Source organism: Mizuhopecten yessoensis, unplaced genomic scaffold, assembly GCF_002113885.1.
Source record: "Mizuhopecten yessoensis strain PY_sf001 unplaced genomic scaffold, ASM211388v2 scaffold213, whole genome shotgun sequence".
In the NCBI taxonomy this organism is placed as follows: domain Eukaryota; kingdom Metazoa; phylum Mollusca; class Bivalvia; order Pectinida; family Pectinidae; genus Mizuhopecten; species Mizuhopecten yessoensis.
In genome coordinates this window covers 1,447,714-1,467,961 of record NW_018403434.1, presented here as the reverse complement: position 1 = coordinate 1,467,961, position 20,248 = coordinate 1,447,714, and the positions used below count along the sequence as shown (strand labels likewise).

Genomic DNA, 20,248 nt, shown 5'->3' with positions numbered 1-20,248 from the left:
CGAGTTAATCACTCTGTCTTTAAGGAAGTTACATTTCTATCATCTGAAAATACCAAGGAATCGTTTATGATCAATAAAGAACTACGGATAGTTGGTGTCAAGTAGATGACAATGGCATGTGATTTAATTACAGGTATTCAACACCTCTGTTACTATCATTTCAATATTGAAACAATTTGTTTTGTTCTGTAACAACACACAATTAACAAAGAAATCAATGAAGACAAAAAATCTTGAGGGTAAACATGAGAATCTCACAGGAGCTTGATTTTGTAGATAATAAGCTGTAAGATGTACCGATAACAGTTTAATTTTGGAGGAGGGGTGGACGGTAATGGCCAATTGAGTATACGACTTTACAATGCACCGACCGGTCATATATCATTTTGAAATATATTCAACTGATATTCAGGAAATGCTGTTTTTCAAATTGCTTTGAATGTGTCCTTCTCGACTACCTAATTATCGTGGGTTGGTTGTAAAATGTTTCTGTAGAAGAAATAGTGACAGGTTTGAGTACATACAAGAATACAATATATAAATTGGAGCTATATTTTCTTACCGGTTTTGTGTGCGTTATTCCAAAAAGAATATTAATTGATATTTTCGGCGAAAAGATTGATGTTGAGTTGAAGCTTTCATTCGATGTGTTTAACAGACAGGCGACATGTTCTTTACAATGACCTTTATTTTGTTCAACAAGCAGACGACAACTCGTGCCTCCCGCCCCTTGACATTGACCTACATAAAGAATCTGTTAATTACGCTGTTGTTTAATGACTTTACAGGGAAAGAGTGAACCATGAAGAACAATAAATGCTTTCTCCAACAAGCACTACTTCGTATACACCAGACACGGGTCTATTAAGTGAGTACCTGTCTGGAAATACTTCACTCTAATTGAGGTCTATTTTCTAAGTGTAAGTAGATTTTTTTTGTCAATGCAAATTGATTCTCATAGCAAACTTTTTTGTAATATTTACACCAGGGAATGTTTGCAGCGGTTACACCCAAGAGTTTTTGCTTTCTGTGATGAGGGCGAATTTATCATCTTGATAACATTGCGTTTGAAATTCTGAATGGAAATTCTTTTTAGACAGTTTGGGATAATGCATATTTTTTGTAAATGATGGCTATGTACACAGAATTATTTCTAAATATATCGCAGGTACAGGATTCAAGGTAGTATATATCCTTAACACAAATCTTTTATGTAACGTAGCATATAGTCTTGAATTTAATCAAATCACAGTTATCATTTGTAAGTATTTCCTACACAAATCACAGTTATCATTTGTAAGTATCACAGTTATCATTTGTAAGTATTCCCTACACAAATCACAGTTATCATTTGTAAGTATTACTTACACAAATCACAGTTATCATTTGTAAGTATCCCTTACACAAATCACAGTTATCATTTGTAAGTATCACTTACACAAATCACTTATCGTTTGTAAGTATCATATAAACTTTACTCTTGCACAAATCACAGTTATCCTTTGAAAGTATCATATAATCTTTACTCTAACACAAATCACAGTTATTATTTGTAAGTATCATAGAATCTTTACTCTTACTCAAATCTCAGGCAAAAGATAGTATATATCCTTAACTCTACCACAAATCACAGGTATAATGTGTAAGGTAGTATATATACTTAACTCTAACACAAATCACAGGTATATATTGTGTAAGGTAGTATATATCCTTAACTCTAACACAAATCACAGGTATGATGTGTTAGGTAGGGTATATCCTTAACTCTACCACAAATCACAGGTATAATGTATAAGGTAGTATCCCTTACACAAATCACACTTATCATTTGTAAGTATCACAGTTATCATTTGTAAGTGTCCCTTACACAAATCACAGTTATCATTTGTAAGTATCACTTACACAAATCACACTTATCATTTGTAAGTATCCCAATTATCATTTGTAAGTATCACTTACACAAATCAGAGTTATCATTTGTAAGTATCCCAGTTATCATGTGTAAGTATCCCTACACAAATCACATTAATCATTTGTAAGTATCACAGTTATCATTTGTAAGTATCACTTACACAAATCCCAGTTATCATTTGTAAGTATCCCAGTTATCAATTGTAAGTATCCCTACACAAATCACAGTTATCATTTGTAAGTATCACTTACACAAATCACAGTTATCATTTGTAAGTATCACAGTTATCGTTTGTAAGTATTCCCTACAAAAATCAAAGTTATCATTTGTAAGTATCACAGTTATCATTTGTAAGTATCCCTTACACAAATCACAGTTATTATTTGTAAGTATCACAGTTATCATTTGTAAGTAATCCCTACACAAATCACAGTTATCATTTGTAAGTATCACTTACACAAATCACAGTTATCATTTGTAAGTATCACAGTTATCGTTTGTAAGTATTCCCTACAAAAATCAAAGTTATCATTTGTAAGTATCACAGTTATCATTTGTAAGTATCCCTTACACAAATCACAGTTATTATTTGTAAGTATCACAGTTATCATTTGTAAGTATTCCTTACACAAATCACAGTTATCATTTGTAAGTATCACTTACACAAATCACAGTTATTATTTGTAAGTATCAGAGTTATCATTTGTAAGGATCACAGTTATCATTTGTAACTATCACAGTTATCGTTTATAAGTATTCCCTACACAAATCACAGTTATCATTTGTAAGTATCACAGTTAACATTTGTAAGTATCCCTTACACAAATCACAGTTATTATTTGTAAGTATCACAGTTATCATTTGTAAGTATTCCCTACACAAATCACAGTTATCATTTGTAAGTATCACAGTTATCATTTGTAAGTATCACTTACACAAATCACAGTTACACTTTGTAAGTATCACAGTTATCATTTGTAAGTATTCCCTACACAAATCACAGTTACCATTTGTAAGTATCACAGTTATCAGTTGTAAGTATTCTCTACACAAATCACAGTTATCATTTGTAAGTATCACTTACACAAATCACAGTTATCATTTGTAAGTATCACTAACACAAATCACAGTTACACTTTGTAAGCATCACAGTTATCATTTGTAAGTATCACTAACACAAATCACAGTTACACTTTGTAAGTATAACAGTTATCATTTGTAAGTATTCCCTACACAAATCACAGTTATCATTTGTTCGTATCACTTACACAAATCACAGTTATTATTTGTAAGTATCACAATTACCATTTGTAAGTATTCCCTACACAAATCACAGTTATCATTTGTAAGTATCCCTTACACAAATCACAGTTATCATTTGTAAGTATTCCCTACACAAATCACAGTTATCATTTGTTAGTATCACTTACAAAAATCACAGTTATTATTTGTAAGTATCACAGTTATCATTTGTAAGTATCACTTACACAAATCACAGTTATCATTTGTAAGATCACAGTTATTTTTTTTTAAAGTATCCCTTACACAAATCAAGGTTCTCATTTGTAAGTATCACTTACACAAATCACTTATCCTTTGTAAGTATCATATAATCTTTACTCTAACACAAATCACAGTTATCATTTGTAAGTATCATAGAATCTTTACTCTTACTCAAATCTCAGGCAAAATGCGTAAGATAGTATATATCCTTAACTCTACCACAAATCACAGGTATAATGTGTTAGGTAGTATATATCCTTAACTCTAACCCAAATCACAGGTATGATGTGTTAGGTAGTATATGTCCTTAACTCTAACACAAATCACAGGTATGATGTGTTAGGTAGGATATATCCTTAACTCTACCACAAATCACAGGTATAATGTATAAGGTAGTATATATCCTTAACTCTACCACAAATCACAGGTATAATGTGTAAGGTAGTATATATCCATAACTCTAACACAAATCACAGGTATATTGTGTAAGGTAGTATATATCCTTAACTGTAACACAAATCACAGGTATATTGTGTAAGGTAAAAACTATTACGGATATCGACTATGTTTTATTGCATTGCGAAAGGTAGCAAATATCCTTAACTCTAACACAAATCACAGGTATATATTGTGTAAGGTAGTATATATCTTTAACTCTAACACAAATCACTGGTATGATGTGTAAGGTAGGGTATATCCTTAACTCTAACACAAATCACAGGTATATTGTATAAGGTAGTATATATCCTTAACTCTTACACAAATCACAGGTATGATGTGTAAGGTAGGGTATATCCTTAACTCTAACCCAAATCACAGGTATATATTGTGTAAGGTAGTATATATCTGTAACTCTAACACAAATCACTGGTATGATGTGTAAGGTATGGTATATCCTTAACTCTAACACAAATCACAGGTATGATGTGAAAGGTAGGGCATATCCTTAACTCTAACACAAATCACAGGTATAATGTGTACGGTAGTATACATCTTTAATTTTAACACAAATCACAGGTATGATGTGTTAGGTAGGTTATATCCTTAACTCTAACACAAATCACAGGTATGATGTGAAAGGTAGGGCATATCCTTAACTCTAACACAAATCACAGGTATATTGTGTACGGTAGTATACATCTTTAATTTTAACACACACCAGAGGTATTATGTTTAATGTAGTATATATCCTTAACCCTCACATAAATCACAGGTTTAACGTGTAAGGTAGTATATATCCTTAACTGTGTTAGGTAGTATATATCCTTAACTCTAACACAAATCACAGGTATGATGTGAAAGGTAGGGCATATCCTTAACTCTAACACAAATCACAGGTATAATGTGTACGGTAGTATACATCTTTAATTTTAACACACCAGAGGTATTATGTTTAATGTAGTATATAATGTGTAAGGTAGGGTATATCCTTAACTCTAACCCAAATCACAGGTATGATATGTTAGGTAGGTTATATCCTTAACTCTAACACAAATCATAGGTATATATTGTGTAAGGTAGTATATATCCTTCACTCTAACACAAATCACAGGTATATATTGTGTAAGGTAGTATTTCTCCTTAACTCTAACACAAATCACAGGTATATATTGAGTAAGGAAGTATATATCCTTAACTCTAACACAAATCACAGGTATAATGTGTACGGTAGTATACATCTTTAATTTTAACACAAATCACAGGTATGATGTGTTAGGTAGGTTATATCCTTAACTCTAACACAAATCACAGGTATGATGTGAAAGGTAGGGCATATCCTTAACTCTAACACAAATCACAGGTATAATGTGTACGGTAGTATACATCTTTAATTTTAACACACCAGAGGTATTATGTTTAATGTAGTATATATCCTTAACTCTAACACAAATCACAGGTTTATATTGTGTAAGGTAGTATATATCCTTAACTCCAACACAAATCACAGGTATGATGTGTAAGGTAGGGTATATCATAACTCTAACACAAATCACAGGTATATATTGTGTAAGCTAGTATTTATCCTTAACTCTAACACAAATCACAGGTATATTGTGTACGGTAGGATACATCTTTAATTTTAACACACACCAGAGGTATTATGTTTGATGTAGTATATATCCTTAACCCTCACACAAATCACAGGCTTAACGTGTAAGGTAGTATATATCCTTACCTCTAACACAAATCACAGGTATATATTGTGTAAGCTAGTATTTATCCTTAACTCTAACACAAATCACAGGTATATATTGAGTAAGGAAGTATATATCCTTAACTCTAACACAAATCACAGGTTTATATTGTGTAAGGTAGTATATATCCTTAACTCCAACACAAGTCACAGGTATATATTGTGTAAGGTAGTATATATCTTTAACTCTAACACAAATCACTGGTATGATGTGTAGGGTAGGGTATATCCTTAACTCTAACACAAATCACAGGTATGATGTGAAAGGTAGGGCATATCCTTAACTCTAACACAAATCACAGGTATATTTTGTAAGGTAGTATATATCCTTAACTCTAACACAAATCACAGGGATTATGTGTAAGGTAGGGTATATCCTTAACTCTAACCCAAATCACAGGTATGATATGTTAGGTAGGTTATATCCTTAACTCTAACACAAATCACAGGTATGATATGTTAGGTAGGTTATATCCTTAACTCTAACACAAATAACAGGTATATATTGTGTAAGGTAGTATATATCCTTACCTCTAACACAAATCACAGGTATATATTGTGTAAGGAAGTATATATCTTTAACTCTAACACAAATCACTGGTATGATGTGTAAGGTAGGGTATATCCTTAACTCTAACCCAAATCACAGGTATATATTGTGTAAGGTAGTATTTATCCTTAACTCTAACACAAATCACAGGTATATTGTGTAAGGTCGTATATATCCTTAACTCTAACACAAGTCACAGGTATATATTGTGTAAGGTAGTATATATCTGTAACTCTAACACAAATCACTGGTATGATGTGTAAGGTATGGTATATCCTTAACTCTAACACAAATCACAGGTATATTGTGTACGGTAGGATACATCTTTAATTTTAACACACACCAGAGGTATTATGTTTGATGTAGTATATATCCTTAACCCTCACACAAATCACAGGTTTAACGTGTGAAGTAGTATAAACATTTCAACAGTATAGCTTTACCTGACCTATGTGTCGTGTATTTATGTACAACTCATTATTCATCAGGGAATAAAACTTAAACGTTACGTGGGTACAAAGACATTTTTTTGATAGCGCACAAGGTCGACCTCGGCTCGAGCTCCACGTTATTTCAGAGGAGACATCTTGTCAAAGAACATGATTAATCAGTGAAACGCTGTCAATAATTCCAATATAAAACATAAAGAAACAGTTCGCGTTATGGCGACAGGTATATGTTGTACTGCGGTGACTCATTTAAATGCCTCCATTATCAGATACATCATTAATAACATTAGAATGTTGTATCTAAAGGTTTCAACTTTCACGTTTCATGTTAAATGTACGTGTAATATTCTTATCAAAACTTGGCCCTATAAAGGGGAAAAGAAATAAGCAAGGAAACTTTGCTGTAATATCTACTAGTGAAAAAACAGGGTTAATACGACATATTAACAAAAGTCGGGGCTCTGCCATCCAAACCATGTCTTACACGTATTAACAGTCGTATCCTAACTTGTTTCTCTTACTGTAGAAAGACTTGTACCATTAAACGCCGAGGGAGAATGTGTTTATAAAACACTCAACTAAATACGTTTTGTAGTGTACTATTGTTCGTAATATATATGATAACTGACTGATAATAAAGCACGGATAATTCAAAGCTTAAATAAAACCTTTGTTAACATCTGTATACTGTAGGCAACAACATAAAGTTTTAAACTCGGGATTTCTACAAGTGGAACAAAGAAGACATTGGTAATACTGACTTTTAAATGGGGTAGTATTATTATAGTCGTGTGTTCAAGGGAAGTATAACGCCGGTAGTCGTGTGCAGGGGAATCCGATCAAGGTGTTTGTAATACCCGGTACTAATGGCTGGGCCAGGTATATACAATGTCGTATATACCTGAAGTACACAGTAAGTACTACTGAAGGTGTATATCGGTATCCTGTGCACACTCCATATATCCGTCTGTCACAATTAAATGGCGAGTATACGTTTCATATAACGCCGATCTATTTAATGTACAGGTTGAGACTGACTACATGTGTTAAATCTCACACAGGTATAAAGTTTACCGAGCAGAACTACTTAATGGACATATGTATATATACATTGCATACCGTTATATCCTCCATGAGGTCGTCTGCCATTTTCGATATTCTCCTTTTCTTGGATGCCACCTTGGAACTCCAGATCCACAAGTCGGATCCCTCGCTTCTTCCCGCTCCGGATACGAGTAGATCTGTTTGTCATTGTTAAATTATATTTTTGTAGTTTGACACCAATTACAACTCAATGTCTAAGTGACCATTTCCTCTCCGGACACTGGAACAGCCGTCTGTACTTGCTAATCCATGACGGTATGATAATCCTAAGCCTTAACACATCGCCGTCGATGTGCCCAGGTAGATCACTCACAGGGAGGGCAGATCGTTAATGCAAAATTATCGATCTGGCGGCCATGTTGTTGACACTGGTTGCTTAGAGAGACGGGTACGTATAGGTGTATATATACCTGTGTGGACTGAAAGGTATATCTTCAATGTATTAATAACTTATAGACCGTTTTTCATTATTCATATTTCCAATTATGAATGACTATACATGGTAATTTTACATTAACCATATAGTCAATTACAGAAGAAAGACATGCGCATTTTAAGGTATTTTTTATGCTTCTTTTTTCTTTTGTCGTTACAGAAAAAATTAACGTAACAGAACGATAATTACTATAGTCATTATTTAATAAAAATGCCTGGTAAAATGCAACAAATATACAGGTAACTTAATTTCATCACTCTGGAAAATTTAAATTATTCATGAGCGCATATTGGTTCCTACTTAATTGTCATTTTTAGATATATGTAAACATAAAAAAGGAAAGTGAAAGCCGTAAATGAGTTTTACATGTAGATGTCTAATATCTTAACATAAACGATTTCTTTATGGCCAGAAGATCGTTTTTTTATCTTTTCAAATGTATTATTGTGATTAGACGGTTTTAGTTTTTGATTTAAGATTATAACGATTTAAAGATTTTAACTGCGTCTATACTTTTAAGTATTTTCACAATAGACTATACGGCTCAGATAAGTATACCAGCATGGTGATTTTTATTATAGTAATGAGTTTGAAATAAACCAACGAGACTCCGTGTCTATAATGTAAAACAGTTGATGTATTTGTCATCAATCATACCTACAAACGAACTGATTACGTACTCTTCATTTTGGAGGAAATAAAGAAAATAATTATACAGTGATCATTTTCCACTCGTACAACATGATTAGGTGATCACGTGCTTTATTCCTCCCGTACAATATAGGTGATCACGTGTTTTATTCTACGGAGTGGCTATTGACACTCGGGCTAGATAACGAAAAAACGGTGTGCCGGGTGGCGGATTCCGGAAAGTTTGTATGCGGCGTTAGTAATAGTGTGTTGACGGTTGTGTGTATCCGGATAGGACTAAGAACGATAAAATAATAATATTACGCGAATGGATAAGTTACTAATTTTAGAAAAGTGTACCGGTATATGCACTTACAGATAATGATTCGTACGTTGCTGTTGTACGGACAGGCGAGTGCGAGGACAGCCGGTGTACGGGACATATATTGTATTGCGTAGTTGTCATGATATGATTTAAAGCTAATGTGAAAAACAATTATCGGTATAAGTGGGACATTTCAGTATTTGTTTCGATAAAACTTGAGGGATAATGCTAAGTAACTAACACATAGAAAACTGAACGTTATTGATTGCTGTCGACTTTCCCGAGGTTTCGAAGTGCATTCATTTGGTTTTGTAATACATACAAGTTGCTATCAGTATACAATGTTCACTGCTTGCCAATGTCTGTTTGACAATTGAGCTCATTACATCACCTATAATTATATGAATTAGCATCACCTTGTTGTTGACCGATCGTGATGCACTTGTCGGCAACGGGAAATGGAATATTCACAAATTGCTTCATTGAGATAATGGTGTATTTTTATGGATACTTAAGGTTTTTCAGATAGTTTTAAATATATCTAATTCACAAAAGGACCATTCACCTGAGTTAAATTACATACTACCAAAACAAAAACATCGTCTTATTCTTTATGTAGTTATCACTTGTTTTATTTCTCACGTTTAAAATTAGGTAATCACGTACAATTCTTCACGTTGTAGTGACAATTCCTCACGTTGTAGTGACAATTCTTCACGTTGTAGTGACAATTCTTCACGCATATTACTTAGTTATTTGGTTGATATTAGAAAATATCAGACGTGATTTTGGTAAATATTTTTTTTATTTAGAGACTTATAATACTTATATTATGTACTTAAATATTCTTCTACACTCATAGCAAGAAAACTCGAACCAACAAGTGAATTAAAATTGCCACCAAATTGTGCCATATGAATGTATTAATGAATAAGCACATAATCATGTTACTTTTAAGGAATTCAAACTTACAAAGATGAACTATATTTATATAAACAATAGCAACAACTACAAAAACAACAGCTAACACACGGTATAATAAAAAGTTTCCATAAAACGATATCACCCAAATAATCATCATTAAAAACATTGCAGTGGCAGCTTTAAGCGGATGGACGTAGCCCAGAAGTTTATAATAGTATTGTGCCAGAAAGGGTTTGTGTACAAGATAACTGAAAAAATATGCAGATCTTGTCGAATGGGTTTAGACAGAACCTCTCTTAATTTTGAGGGTTTAAGAAAGTGATTAACCGAATATTTTCAATTAATTCGTTTTGGAGTGTGTCCTCATTATCATGCGTGTATATATAAACGTTTATACAGCTGACCTAACAACAGTGTCAGCAGCATCATGTATTGACTTGTACTAGGTTTATTCTTTATACCTCTGCAGTCTTGCTTGGTCAAAATAAGTTGATACTGTCAGTGTTTCTCATATACAAAATGTATAATTACACTGTATCTCTCCCTATAAAATCTGGTGAAAATTATTAGTGATAATGCGGATACAACCCCCTAGCATTTGACCCCATATCAATCCGCCATCACATTTTAAAATCTACTAAAACTATATTTTTTTTCTAAAGTTCAATATCTGTAGATTTCATGCAATGTAAAATATGTCAACAATTACCTCTTTAAATTAATCAGAGGCACTGTATTAACCCGGAACACATTTTAAATAGGGATTACAATCGCATCAAACACTTGCTCATTGGCTGTGCGAGTCCTAAACATCAGCTCCTTCTTTTATTGAAAAACCCTGATCAAATCACTGAGAACCGGCGTGGGAAGGGGAGATAACTCCGCTCCAGTGACGAGTACTTTATGATGGAATATACATGTAATGGTATTTTTTTCTTTCACGCATTTTGCACAAGACTTTCCAAAACATCCCCGTCATCACCAATATCTGTTGAAACTACGGTGTACTTGCGAGTTTACCTAGTAACTATTTACAGGTGTATAGGGTGAGCCGTACAGTCGTGGGTTTACCTAGTAACTATTTACAGGTCTATAGGGTGAGCCGTACAGCCGTGAGTTTACCTAATAACTATTTACAGGTGTATAGGGTCAACCGTACAGTCGTGCGTTTACCTAGGAACTATTTACAGGTGTATAGGGTCAGCCGTACAGTCGTGCGTTTACCTAGTAACTATTCACAGGTGTATAGGGTCAGCCGTACAGTCGTGAGTTTACCTAGTACCTATTTACAGGTGTATAGGGTGACCCGTACAGTCGTGAGTTTACCTAGTAACTATTTACAGGTGTATAGGGTCAGCCGTACAGTCGTGCGTTTACCTAGTAACTATTTACAGGTGTATAGGGTGAGACGTACAGTCTTGAGTTTACCTAGTAACTATTTACAGGTGTATAGGGAGAGCCGTACAGTCGTGAGTTTACCTAGTAACTAATTACAGGTGTATAGGGTGAGCCGTACAGTCGTGAGGTTACCTAGTAACTATTTACAGGTGTATAGGGCGAGCCGTACAGTCGTGAGTTTACCTAGTAACTATTTACGGGTGTATAGGGTGAGCCGTACAGTCGTGAGTTTACCTAGTAACTATTTACGGGTGTATAGTGTGAGCCGTACAGTCGTGAGTTTACCTAGTAACTATTTACAGGTGTATAGGGTGAGACGTACAGTCGTGAGTTTAAGTAGTAACTATTTACAGGTGTATAGGGAGAGCCGTACAGTCGTGAGTTTACCTAGTAACTATTTAGAGATGTATAGGGTGAGCCGTACAGTCGTGAGGTTACCTAGTAACTATTTACAGATGTATAGGGAGAGCCGTACAGTCGTGAGTTTACCTAGTAACTATTTACAGGAGTATAGGGTGAGCCGTACAGCCGTTAGTTTACCTAGTAACTATTTACAGGTGTATAGGTTGAGACGTACAGTCGTGAGTTTACCTAGTAACTATTTCCAGGTGTATAGGGTGAGCCGTACAGTCGTGAGGTTACCTAGTAACTATTTACAGGTGTATAGGGTCAGCCGTACAGTCGTGCGTTTACCTAGTAACTATTTACAGGTGTATAGGGTGAGACGTCCAGTCGTGAGTTTACCTAGTAACTATTTACGGGTGTATAGTGTGAGCCGTACAGTCGTGAGTTTACCTAGTATCTATTTACAGGCGTATAGGGTGAGCCGTACAGTCGTGAGTTTACCTAGTATCTATTTACAGGCGTATAGGGTGAGCCGTACAGTCGTGAGTTTACCTAGTAACTATTTACAGGAGTATAGGGTGAGCCGTACAGTCATGAGTTTACCTAGTAACTATTTACAGGTGTATAGGGTGAGACGTACAGTCGTGAGTTTAAGTAGTAACTATTTACAGGTGTATAGGGAGAGCCGTACAGTCGTGAGTTTACCTAGTAACTACTTACAGGTGTATAGGTTGAGACGTACAGTCGTGAGTTTACCTAGTAACTATTTCCAGGTGTATAGGGTGAGCCGTACAGTCGTGAGGTTACCTAGTAACTATTTACAGGTGTATAGGGCGAGCCGTACAGTCGTGAGTTTACCTAGTAACTATTTCCAGGTGTATAGGGTGAGCCGTACAGTCGTGAGTTTGCCTAGTAACTATTTACAGGTGTATAGGGTGAGGCGTACAGTCGTGAGTTTACCTAGTAACTATTTACATGTGTATAGGGTGAGCCGTACAGTCGTGAGGTTACCTAGTAACTATTTACAGGTGTATAGGGTCAGCCGTACAGTCGTGCGTTTACCTAGTAACTATTTACAGGTGTATAGGTTGAGACGTACAGTCGTGAGTTTACCTAGTATCTATTTACGGGTGTATAGTGTGAGCCGTACAGTCGTGAGTTTCCCTAGTAACTATTTACAGATGTATAGGGTGAGCCGTACAGTCGTGAGTTTTCTTTACGCAGAACTGTGATTTATCACATATGATGAAATATATATTTTTTCTGTAGGATGTGTGAAGTATACAGTAAGTTCGAGTTCGGAGGTATAAAGACAGTGTGACACAGCGATACGAAGTTGATGTAATTGGTTTATGGTGGCTTATATATGACATCACCATATTGGTTAAATCTAGCCCGAGGAAGTACAGGCCAAAAAATAAAATACAACGTATGCGTAACTGGGCTTATTTTATCTGTGAGGGTATGGTCATATAGGTGCAGTGATGGTTACGTGTATCTAGGAAGAAGCTAAGTGAACCCAGGATTACATATATATCATCTTAAGTCTCAACTGATCAGCTTTGCATGTGCCAATAAAATTGATTATGATAGGTTTATGGACCTTATGGTAGGTGATGTAGGCAGCGTTATAATCCTAGTAGCATGGGTTACGTGGGTATGGGACACAAATATAACCTAGAAAGGAGATAATGGTAGAAGGGCTAGAAAAGCGCTAGAGACGGCCAGGGTACGGTTAGAGATGGGCTAGGGTACAGCTACAGATGACAGAGATCGATCCTAACACTTGAGGTTACTAGAATAAAACTCCAACTTACCATCAACATTTGTACACTCGTGTTTTGTAACAACAGTCATAGTCAATCAATCAATCTTTATTTATGGTTTATACATGTAGTATGATTACTCGTCACCCGGGGTTTATCATACCTACACTTAAGCTCGTGTGTGACACGTCACTTGTAACTCAAAAACTAGGCAATAACATATGTGTTCATCGGGAACCATCGGCACTTTGTTGGGGGTGACGTATAGCACAATATCACTTACCAAAATGAAATTGATTTTTTCATGTCTACTCAGGTCACATGGAGAGAATATTTTTAATATAATATTTTCTTATCATCAAACTTAAACTTATTTTACTGTGTATGGATATCCATACCAATCCCGATCCTCCGGGTAATATGGGAAATTACTCACTCCTTGATGACATATCAATTGCACATTTAAATGTATGCTCACTTAGAAATAAAACTGATATCCTTGAGAGTGCACGTGCTGATCATGACGTCATCTGACTTACGGAAACTTATCTCAATGACTCTATCCCTGACAATGCTATTTCTTTATCTGATCACTCTCATACTTTCCGTAAAGACAGACTTGATAGAAGAGGTGGAGGAGTTCTTATGTATACCAATGACAAAATTATATCTAAAAGGAGACTAGACTTAGAGAAAGCAGATTTAGAAATCATTTGGATTGAAATTACCCTTAGTCATAAAAAAATACTGTAAGGTTACATCTATAGACTCCCAAACTCTGTTGTGGATTATTGGAGTAAACTTGATGATGTCTTGGACAATACCACTGAACTTGGCAAAGATTATATACTTATTGGAGACATCAATCAGGATATGTTAAACGTACAACCACATTCTCACAGCATGCGGATTATGACTAAGTTTGGCATTACTAATATTATTCACGAACCTACAAGAACTACTCCTACCTCTTCTACATCTCTCGACATTATTATGACTAACAATACTGATATAGTAAACAATCCCTCTGTCCAAACTCCAATTTGTAGTGATCACAGTCCAATTAGTTGCAATATATCTTCCAAAACTCATAAGAAATCTGCTTATAAAAAGACTATCATGTACTTTAGTGATACTGACTTTGTTAATGCTAACATCTTTTTATCTAATATTGATTGGGATTTATAGAGACTATGAATAATTTTATTTCCAGTGAAATTCATAATTGTATTGAAAAATATGTACCACATAAAGTTGTCACTATTCGTCCAAATGATAAAGTCTGGATGAACAATGATATTAGATTACACATTAGGAAACGAAATCGTCAACATACCAGGGCCAAACATACTAATACTACTGCAGCCTGGCAACAATTAAGAGATATGCGAAAAACAGTTATTGACCGTGTAAGATAAGCTAAGCAAAAATGTTTACTTAAACTTCAAAATTCCCTTATTGACAAATTTATTCCTCCGGGTAAGTGGTGGCGGGTTGCAAAGTCTATTATGAACATTAACAATAAATCAAACAATGATGCTCCTCTGTATGCGCGAGGTGACAGTGGCGGAGCGAGGGAACAGAGCGAACGACGCCCCCTGTTTATGGGCGATGCGCGAGGTGACCGTAGCGGAGCGAGGGAACAGAGTGAACGCCCCCTGTTTATGGGCTTGGCGCGAGGTGACCGTGGCGGAGCGAGGGAACAGGGTGAACGACGCCCCCTGTTTATGGGCGAGGCGCGAGGTGACCGTAGCGGAGTGAGGGAACAGAGTGAACGCCCCCTGTTTATGGGCGATCGTGGGGAGAGACGCCCCCTGATAGGCGACCATCGAGAAAAACGCCCCTTGATGGACAACCGTGGCATTAACAGAGCACAAATTAACACATGGGAAATTGCCAATCAAGTGGCTAGATTCCTGAAACAGTAAATTTGATCCATCCACTATGATATCACCCACTATGATATCACCCACATTGATATCACCAATTGTGATATCACCCACTATGATATCACCCATTGTGATATCACCAATTATGATATCACCCACTATGATATCACCCACATTGATATCACCAATTGTGATATCACATACTATGATATCACCAATTATGATATCACCCATTGTGATATCACCCACTATGATATCACCAATTATGATATCACCCATTATGTTATCACCCATGAATATACAAACCATCCTTTGTATTGACTATTACATTTAAAAGACTTAGTCTTTAGAAAACTGTTTATTTCGGTACAGACTACTAGGGTAACTTCAGAATGTGATACCATGGTGGTAGGGGTCCTCGGTTTGTGTACATTGATCAGTGACCACTTGTTTTGTATCACTTTTAATTTATGTACTGTAGAGAGGGTATACTATTACTCAATATATATCATAATGTTTACTTAACTGGCTAATTGGTAATGTCAGCTATGATAGTGAGATATACAGTGTTATTTCAGCTATGATAGTGAGATATACAGTGTTATGTCAGCTTGGATAGTGAGATATACAGTGTTATGAGTTGAAATTACTGGTATTAACTGGTCTGATCTAAATAAACACTGTAATAAGTGTTAAGCATTAATGTAGTACAATTATACTCATACTACTTTCCACTAGTCAATGAAAAGGTGAAAATGTAAATTACTACTAGTATGTTGATATGTTGCAAATTTCTACTAATATGTAGTTTGTACTTGTACATATTCTCTGTGTTATCCAAACAAAAGTGTGTTGGAACTTGAAATTCCATTATAGTTATAAGTTAACTATTTTTTGACTAGTCAAATGAAAAACATAATAGTTCGCTTTGTTGCATCTTGCATACTTACTGTAATGTGTAGCTATACATGTGGTCTATATTGTAATATCAATATTCCTCGCAAATGACAATGTATAGCATTTTCTCTATTTTTATCATTTATTGCCCCCCTAAATCTTTACGGATCCTACATTCAGTACAAAGGGAAGCAACTATGATTTTACTTTGTATACAATGTATTCAAATTGTTAGTTATGAATGTTTAATAATTGATAGTAATGGTACTGAGTCCTACTTGCAGTTAAGTTAGTTAATTTGTTGAATATGAAAGATTTTATTTCACTTTCCTGTTGGAATATCAATGGCCTTGGTGATAAATATAAAGACGACTTGTTTATTTCAAGAAAATCAAGCATGACATTAATATTTGTTCTGAAACATGGACCGGTGAAACTTCAGATTCCAAAGAGGAGGACTTTAAAACATTTTCAAAGATTAGAAAAAAGGAAAAAAAAGCTAAAAGAAATAGCGGAGGCATTATCATATATATCAATAAAGCCCTATCAAAAGGGATATCATAATTAAAAAATGGTTCCTGCTCAAATAACAGGATGTGGTTAAAACTTGATAAGATATATTTCGGAAGAAATAAAGATATCTATATATGTGCCGTTTATGTGCCACCTGTTTCATCCCCTCTTACTATGAAGAGGATTTTTCGGAGATTGAGAACGAAATATCAAATTATAGCATAGTCGGTGAAGTCATTCTTGCGGGTAATTTTAATTCAAGAACTGGATGTTTACATGATTTTAAAGAAAATGATGATGTATCGGCACATATATCACCATTGCTGCCCATGTAAACTATTGACCGTGACACGAAAAAAAGAAACTCTCTAGATAAGATCACCAATGTACAAGATCGTCAAGTACTAGATTTATGTGTCTCTACAAGACTTAGGATCTTAAATGGTAGATTCTTAGGTGATCTACTTGGAAAATTCACTTGTATAAAACATAATGGATGTAGTGTGGTAGATTATGTCTTGACAAGTGCAAGTCTGCTTTCCTCAGTTGACTATGTTATTGTGCAGAAGCAAACATACTTATCCGATCATGTACAAACAGTTACTATACTAGAATGTAAAATATCTGATAGCTATGCGAAATCGGTCGAGAATGTGGAAACTAACAACATAAAGTTGTATCATTGGCAAAACGACTCGAATAATAAGTTAATTAACGTGTTGGAAGACAATGCTATAAAAAAACATGCTAGAACTCCAAACCATGGACATTTCCCTTAGTTCTGTAGGGATTGAGAACGCTACGTCGCTTATTACAAGCATTTATGATAAAATACAAGATAAATGCATGTATCTTAAAGAAAGAAAGGGATATAGACCAAAACGAATTAAAAAGGCACTTTGGACAGATAAAGAATTCTTTGACCTTCGGAAAACTGTAAAAAATCTGGGAACTAGATTGAAACAATCAAAATATGATATTCAACTAAGACTGAAGTTTCTATATTTTGCTAAACTACTTTAAAAAAATGAAAAGACGGAAAAAGAAAACATTTAAGCAAATTTTATTGAACAAAATTAATGATTATACATTAGATTACAGATTATATCAACAATGAAATTATTAAATATTCTTTAAATGTAATGTTACTACTTTTAGCAAATTATGTTAACGCTATCATGAAAACGGGTTGCTACCCAAGTTCTTGGAATAAATCTTTTTTACTCCCTCTTTACAAGTCAGGAGAATCCGATTTGCCCACCAACTATCGAGGCATTCCCTCCAAGGTAGCTTGGCAAAAGTATTTAACGGCATTTTAAATAGAACACTTACTACTTTTATGCAACAAACAATTAGTCCAAATAAATTCGGACTTCGAAAAAATAGTAGAACAACTGATACTCTTTTTGTTCTAAAAAACCTAACTGACTAAATATGAACAATCCAAAAATAAAGTGTATGCCTGTTTCGTTGATTTTAACAACGCAATTGATAGTGTATGGAGAGACGGTTTAATGTATAAACTTGCTCAAAATAATGTGGGGAAAAACTTGTTTAATGTAATAAATGACATGTATACTAAAACCCAATCCTCGTTAAAATTTAAAATAAATACCACTGAATATTTTGGTATCATTAGGGGTGTTAAACAAGGCGATAGTTTAAGTCCTACGCTGTTTAACATGTACATAAAAGACTTGTCAAATATACTAAGTAACAATCCGCTAAAATTGGGAGATATCAATGTCGGTAGCTTATCCTTTGCAGATGATTTACTGATTTTATCAGAATCCCCTGAGGGTCTTCAGAAATCTCTAAATGACCTTGAAAAGTATTGCACTGAATGTCAGCTCTCAATTAATACTAATAATACTAAAGCAATGATTTTTCAATCTAGACGCGGTGTCCAAACAACTAGCAATTTGGCTATGGAAGAAGTTATATAATTCCTTAATAAGACCAATATTAACATACAACTCTGAAATCTGGTATGCAGAACACTATCAAAAGATTGTAAATGCAAGCAAAAGAGCAGATTTAAACCATAAATCTTTAGACATATTTTATCTAGTTGATAAAACACCTATTGAACAAATAAACCTCAAATTCTGCAAAATGGCATTGGGAGAGGGCAGAACTGGGTCAGTATACCATGTACTGTTTTGTGAATACTCAAGCATTGTGCTATTTGGCAAGGATTACACAAAATGATATAAATGTACTTGTAAAGGAGTCGTTAAAAGTAAATGAACAACTCCACGAAAATGGGATATATACATGTCTTACATATGTTTCCCAAATAAAAAAGAATAATAATATTATCTATGACTTTCATCACGACCCATTCTTTGCAAAAAAGAAACGGAAATGAAACTATTGTTTAAAAAGTCGATACATGCTAAATTTGAATCTTGCGTTTTTGAAAAAATGCATAGTTTGGACGAAAATAGTAAATTATTTCTATACAGTAAAATTAAAAAAAAGTATGAAGAGGAACACTACTTATCGTTACCCAATTTTGAATATAGAAAATTGATGGCAAAGCTGAGCCTAAGCAACCACAATTTAGAAATTGAGGCTTGTAGATCTAAACAGATTCCTCGACAATCCCGACTATGTAAATTCTGCCATACTGTAGAAGATGAAGTACATTTTATATTTAAATGCAAAATAAATTTGAATATCAGGACTACGTTTCTCCAAAAATTTAAAACTAACCCATCATTGTCTGATCTACAAAATTTAATATTTTTATTGTCAGCTAATGACCCACAGCTTTTGCAGGAAATAAGCCTCTTTATTAAAAAGTCATTTGAACTGAGGAAGGCAGGCTTGCAGAATGCATAAGTATGTAGTTTTTGCTGTCCATTATATAGTATCAATGTTTGTTTGATGTTTGCAGCTCGATCCTTGTAAATTGGATGTAAAAATGCAATAAAGTTGATTGATTGATTGATTGTAATAAATGGTGAACTTAAATCACATCCTGTGGATAAAGCAGAATCTTTTAACTCATATTTCACTTCTGTCTCTACATTTGACAAAACTGACCTTGACATTCCTCCTAATTATACTATCTCCCAAGAAAAGATTTCTTCCATTATTATCACTGAACAGGATGTTCATGATCAGCTTCAACTTATTAATGTAAAAAAAAAACTGCTGGTCCGGATGCACTTCCCCCTTATTTTATTAAAGGTATTGCTGACTCTCTTGTGAAGCCCTTGCTGTTAATTTTTAACAAATATTTGGAAGTGTGCTAATGGTACCCCAATATATAGAGGGCAAGGGAGGAAGAGGTGACCCCAGTAACTATAGACCAATCTCTGTCACATCATTATTTAGTAAACTTCTTGAAAAAATATTTTTTAAACATCTCTTTAATTTTCTATCTGACAATAATGTTATCTCAA

General features: G+C 34.5%; 1 protein-coding gene across 2 annotated transcripts in view; it reads right to left on the bottom strand.

Moving 5' to 3' along the window:
• Positions 1-8,082, bottom strand: part of LOC110467439 — a 28,404-nt gene extending 20,322 nt beyond the window's left edge. For both annotated transcript variants that reach the window (XM_021524650.1, XM_021483175.1), the window contains exon 1: positions 7,728-8,082. In XM_021524650.1, the coding sequence (XP_021380325.1) occupies positions 7,728-7,860 (133 nt within the window). In that variant the 5' untranslated portion in view covers positions 7,861-8,082. The remainder of the gene's footprint in view (positions 1-7,727) is intronic.
• Positions 8,083-20,248: the final 12,166 nt, after the last annotated feature.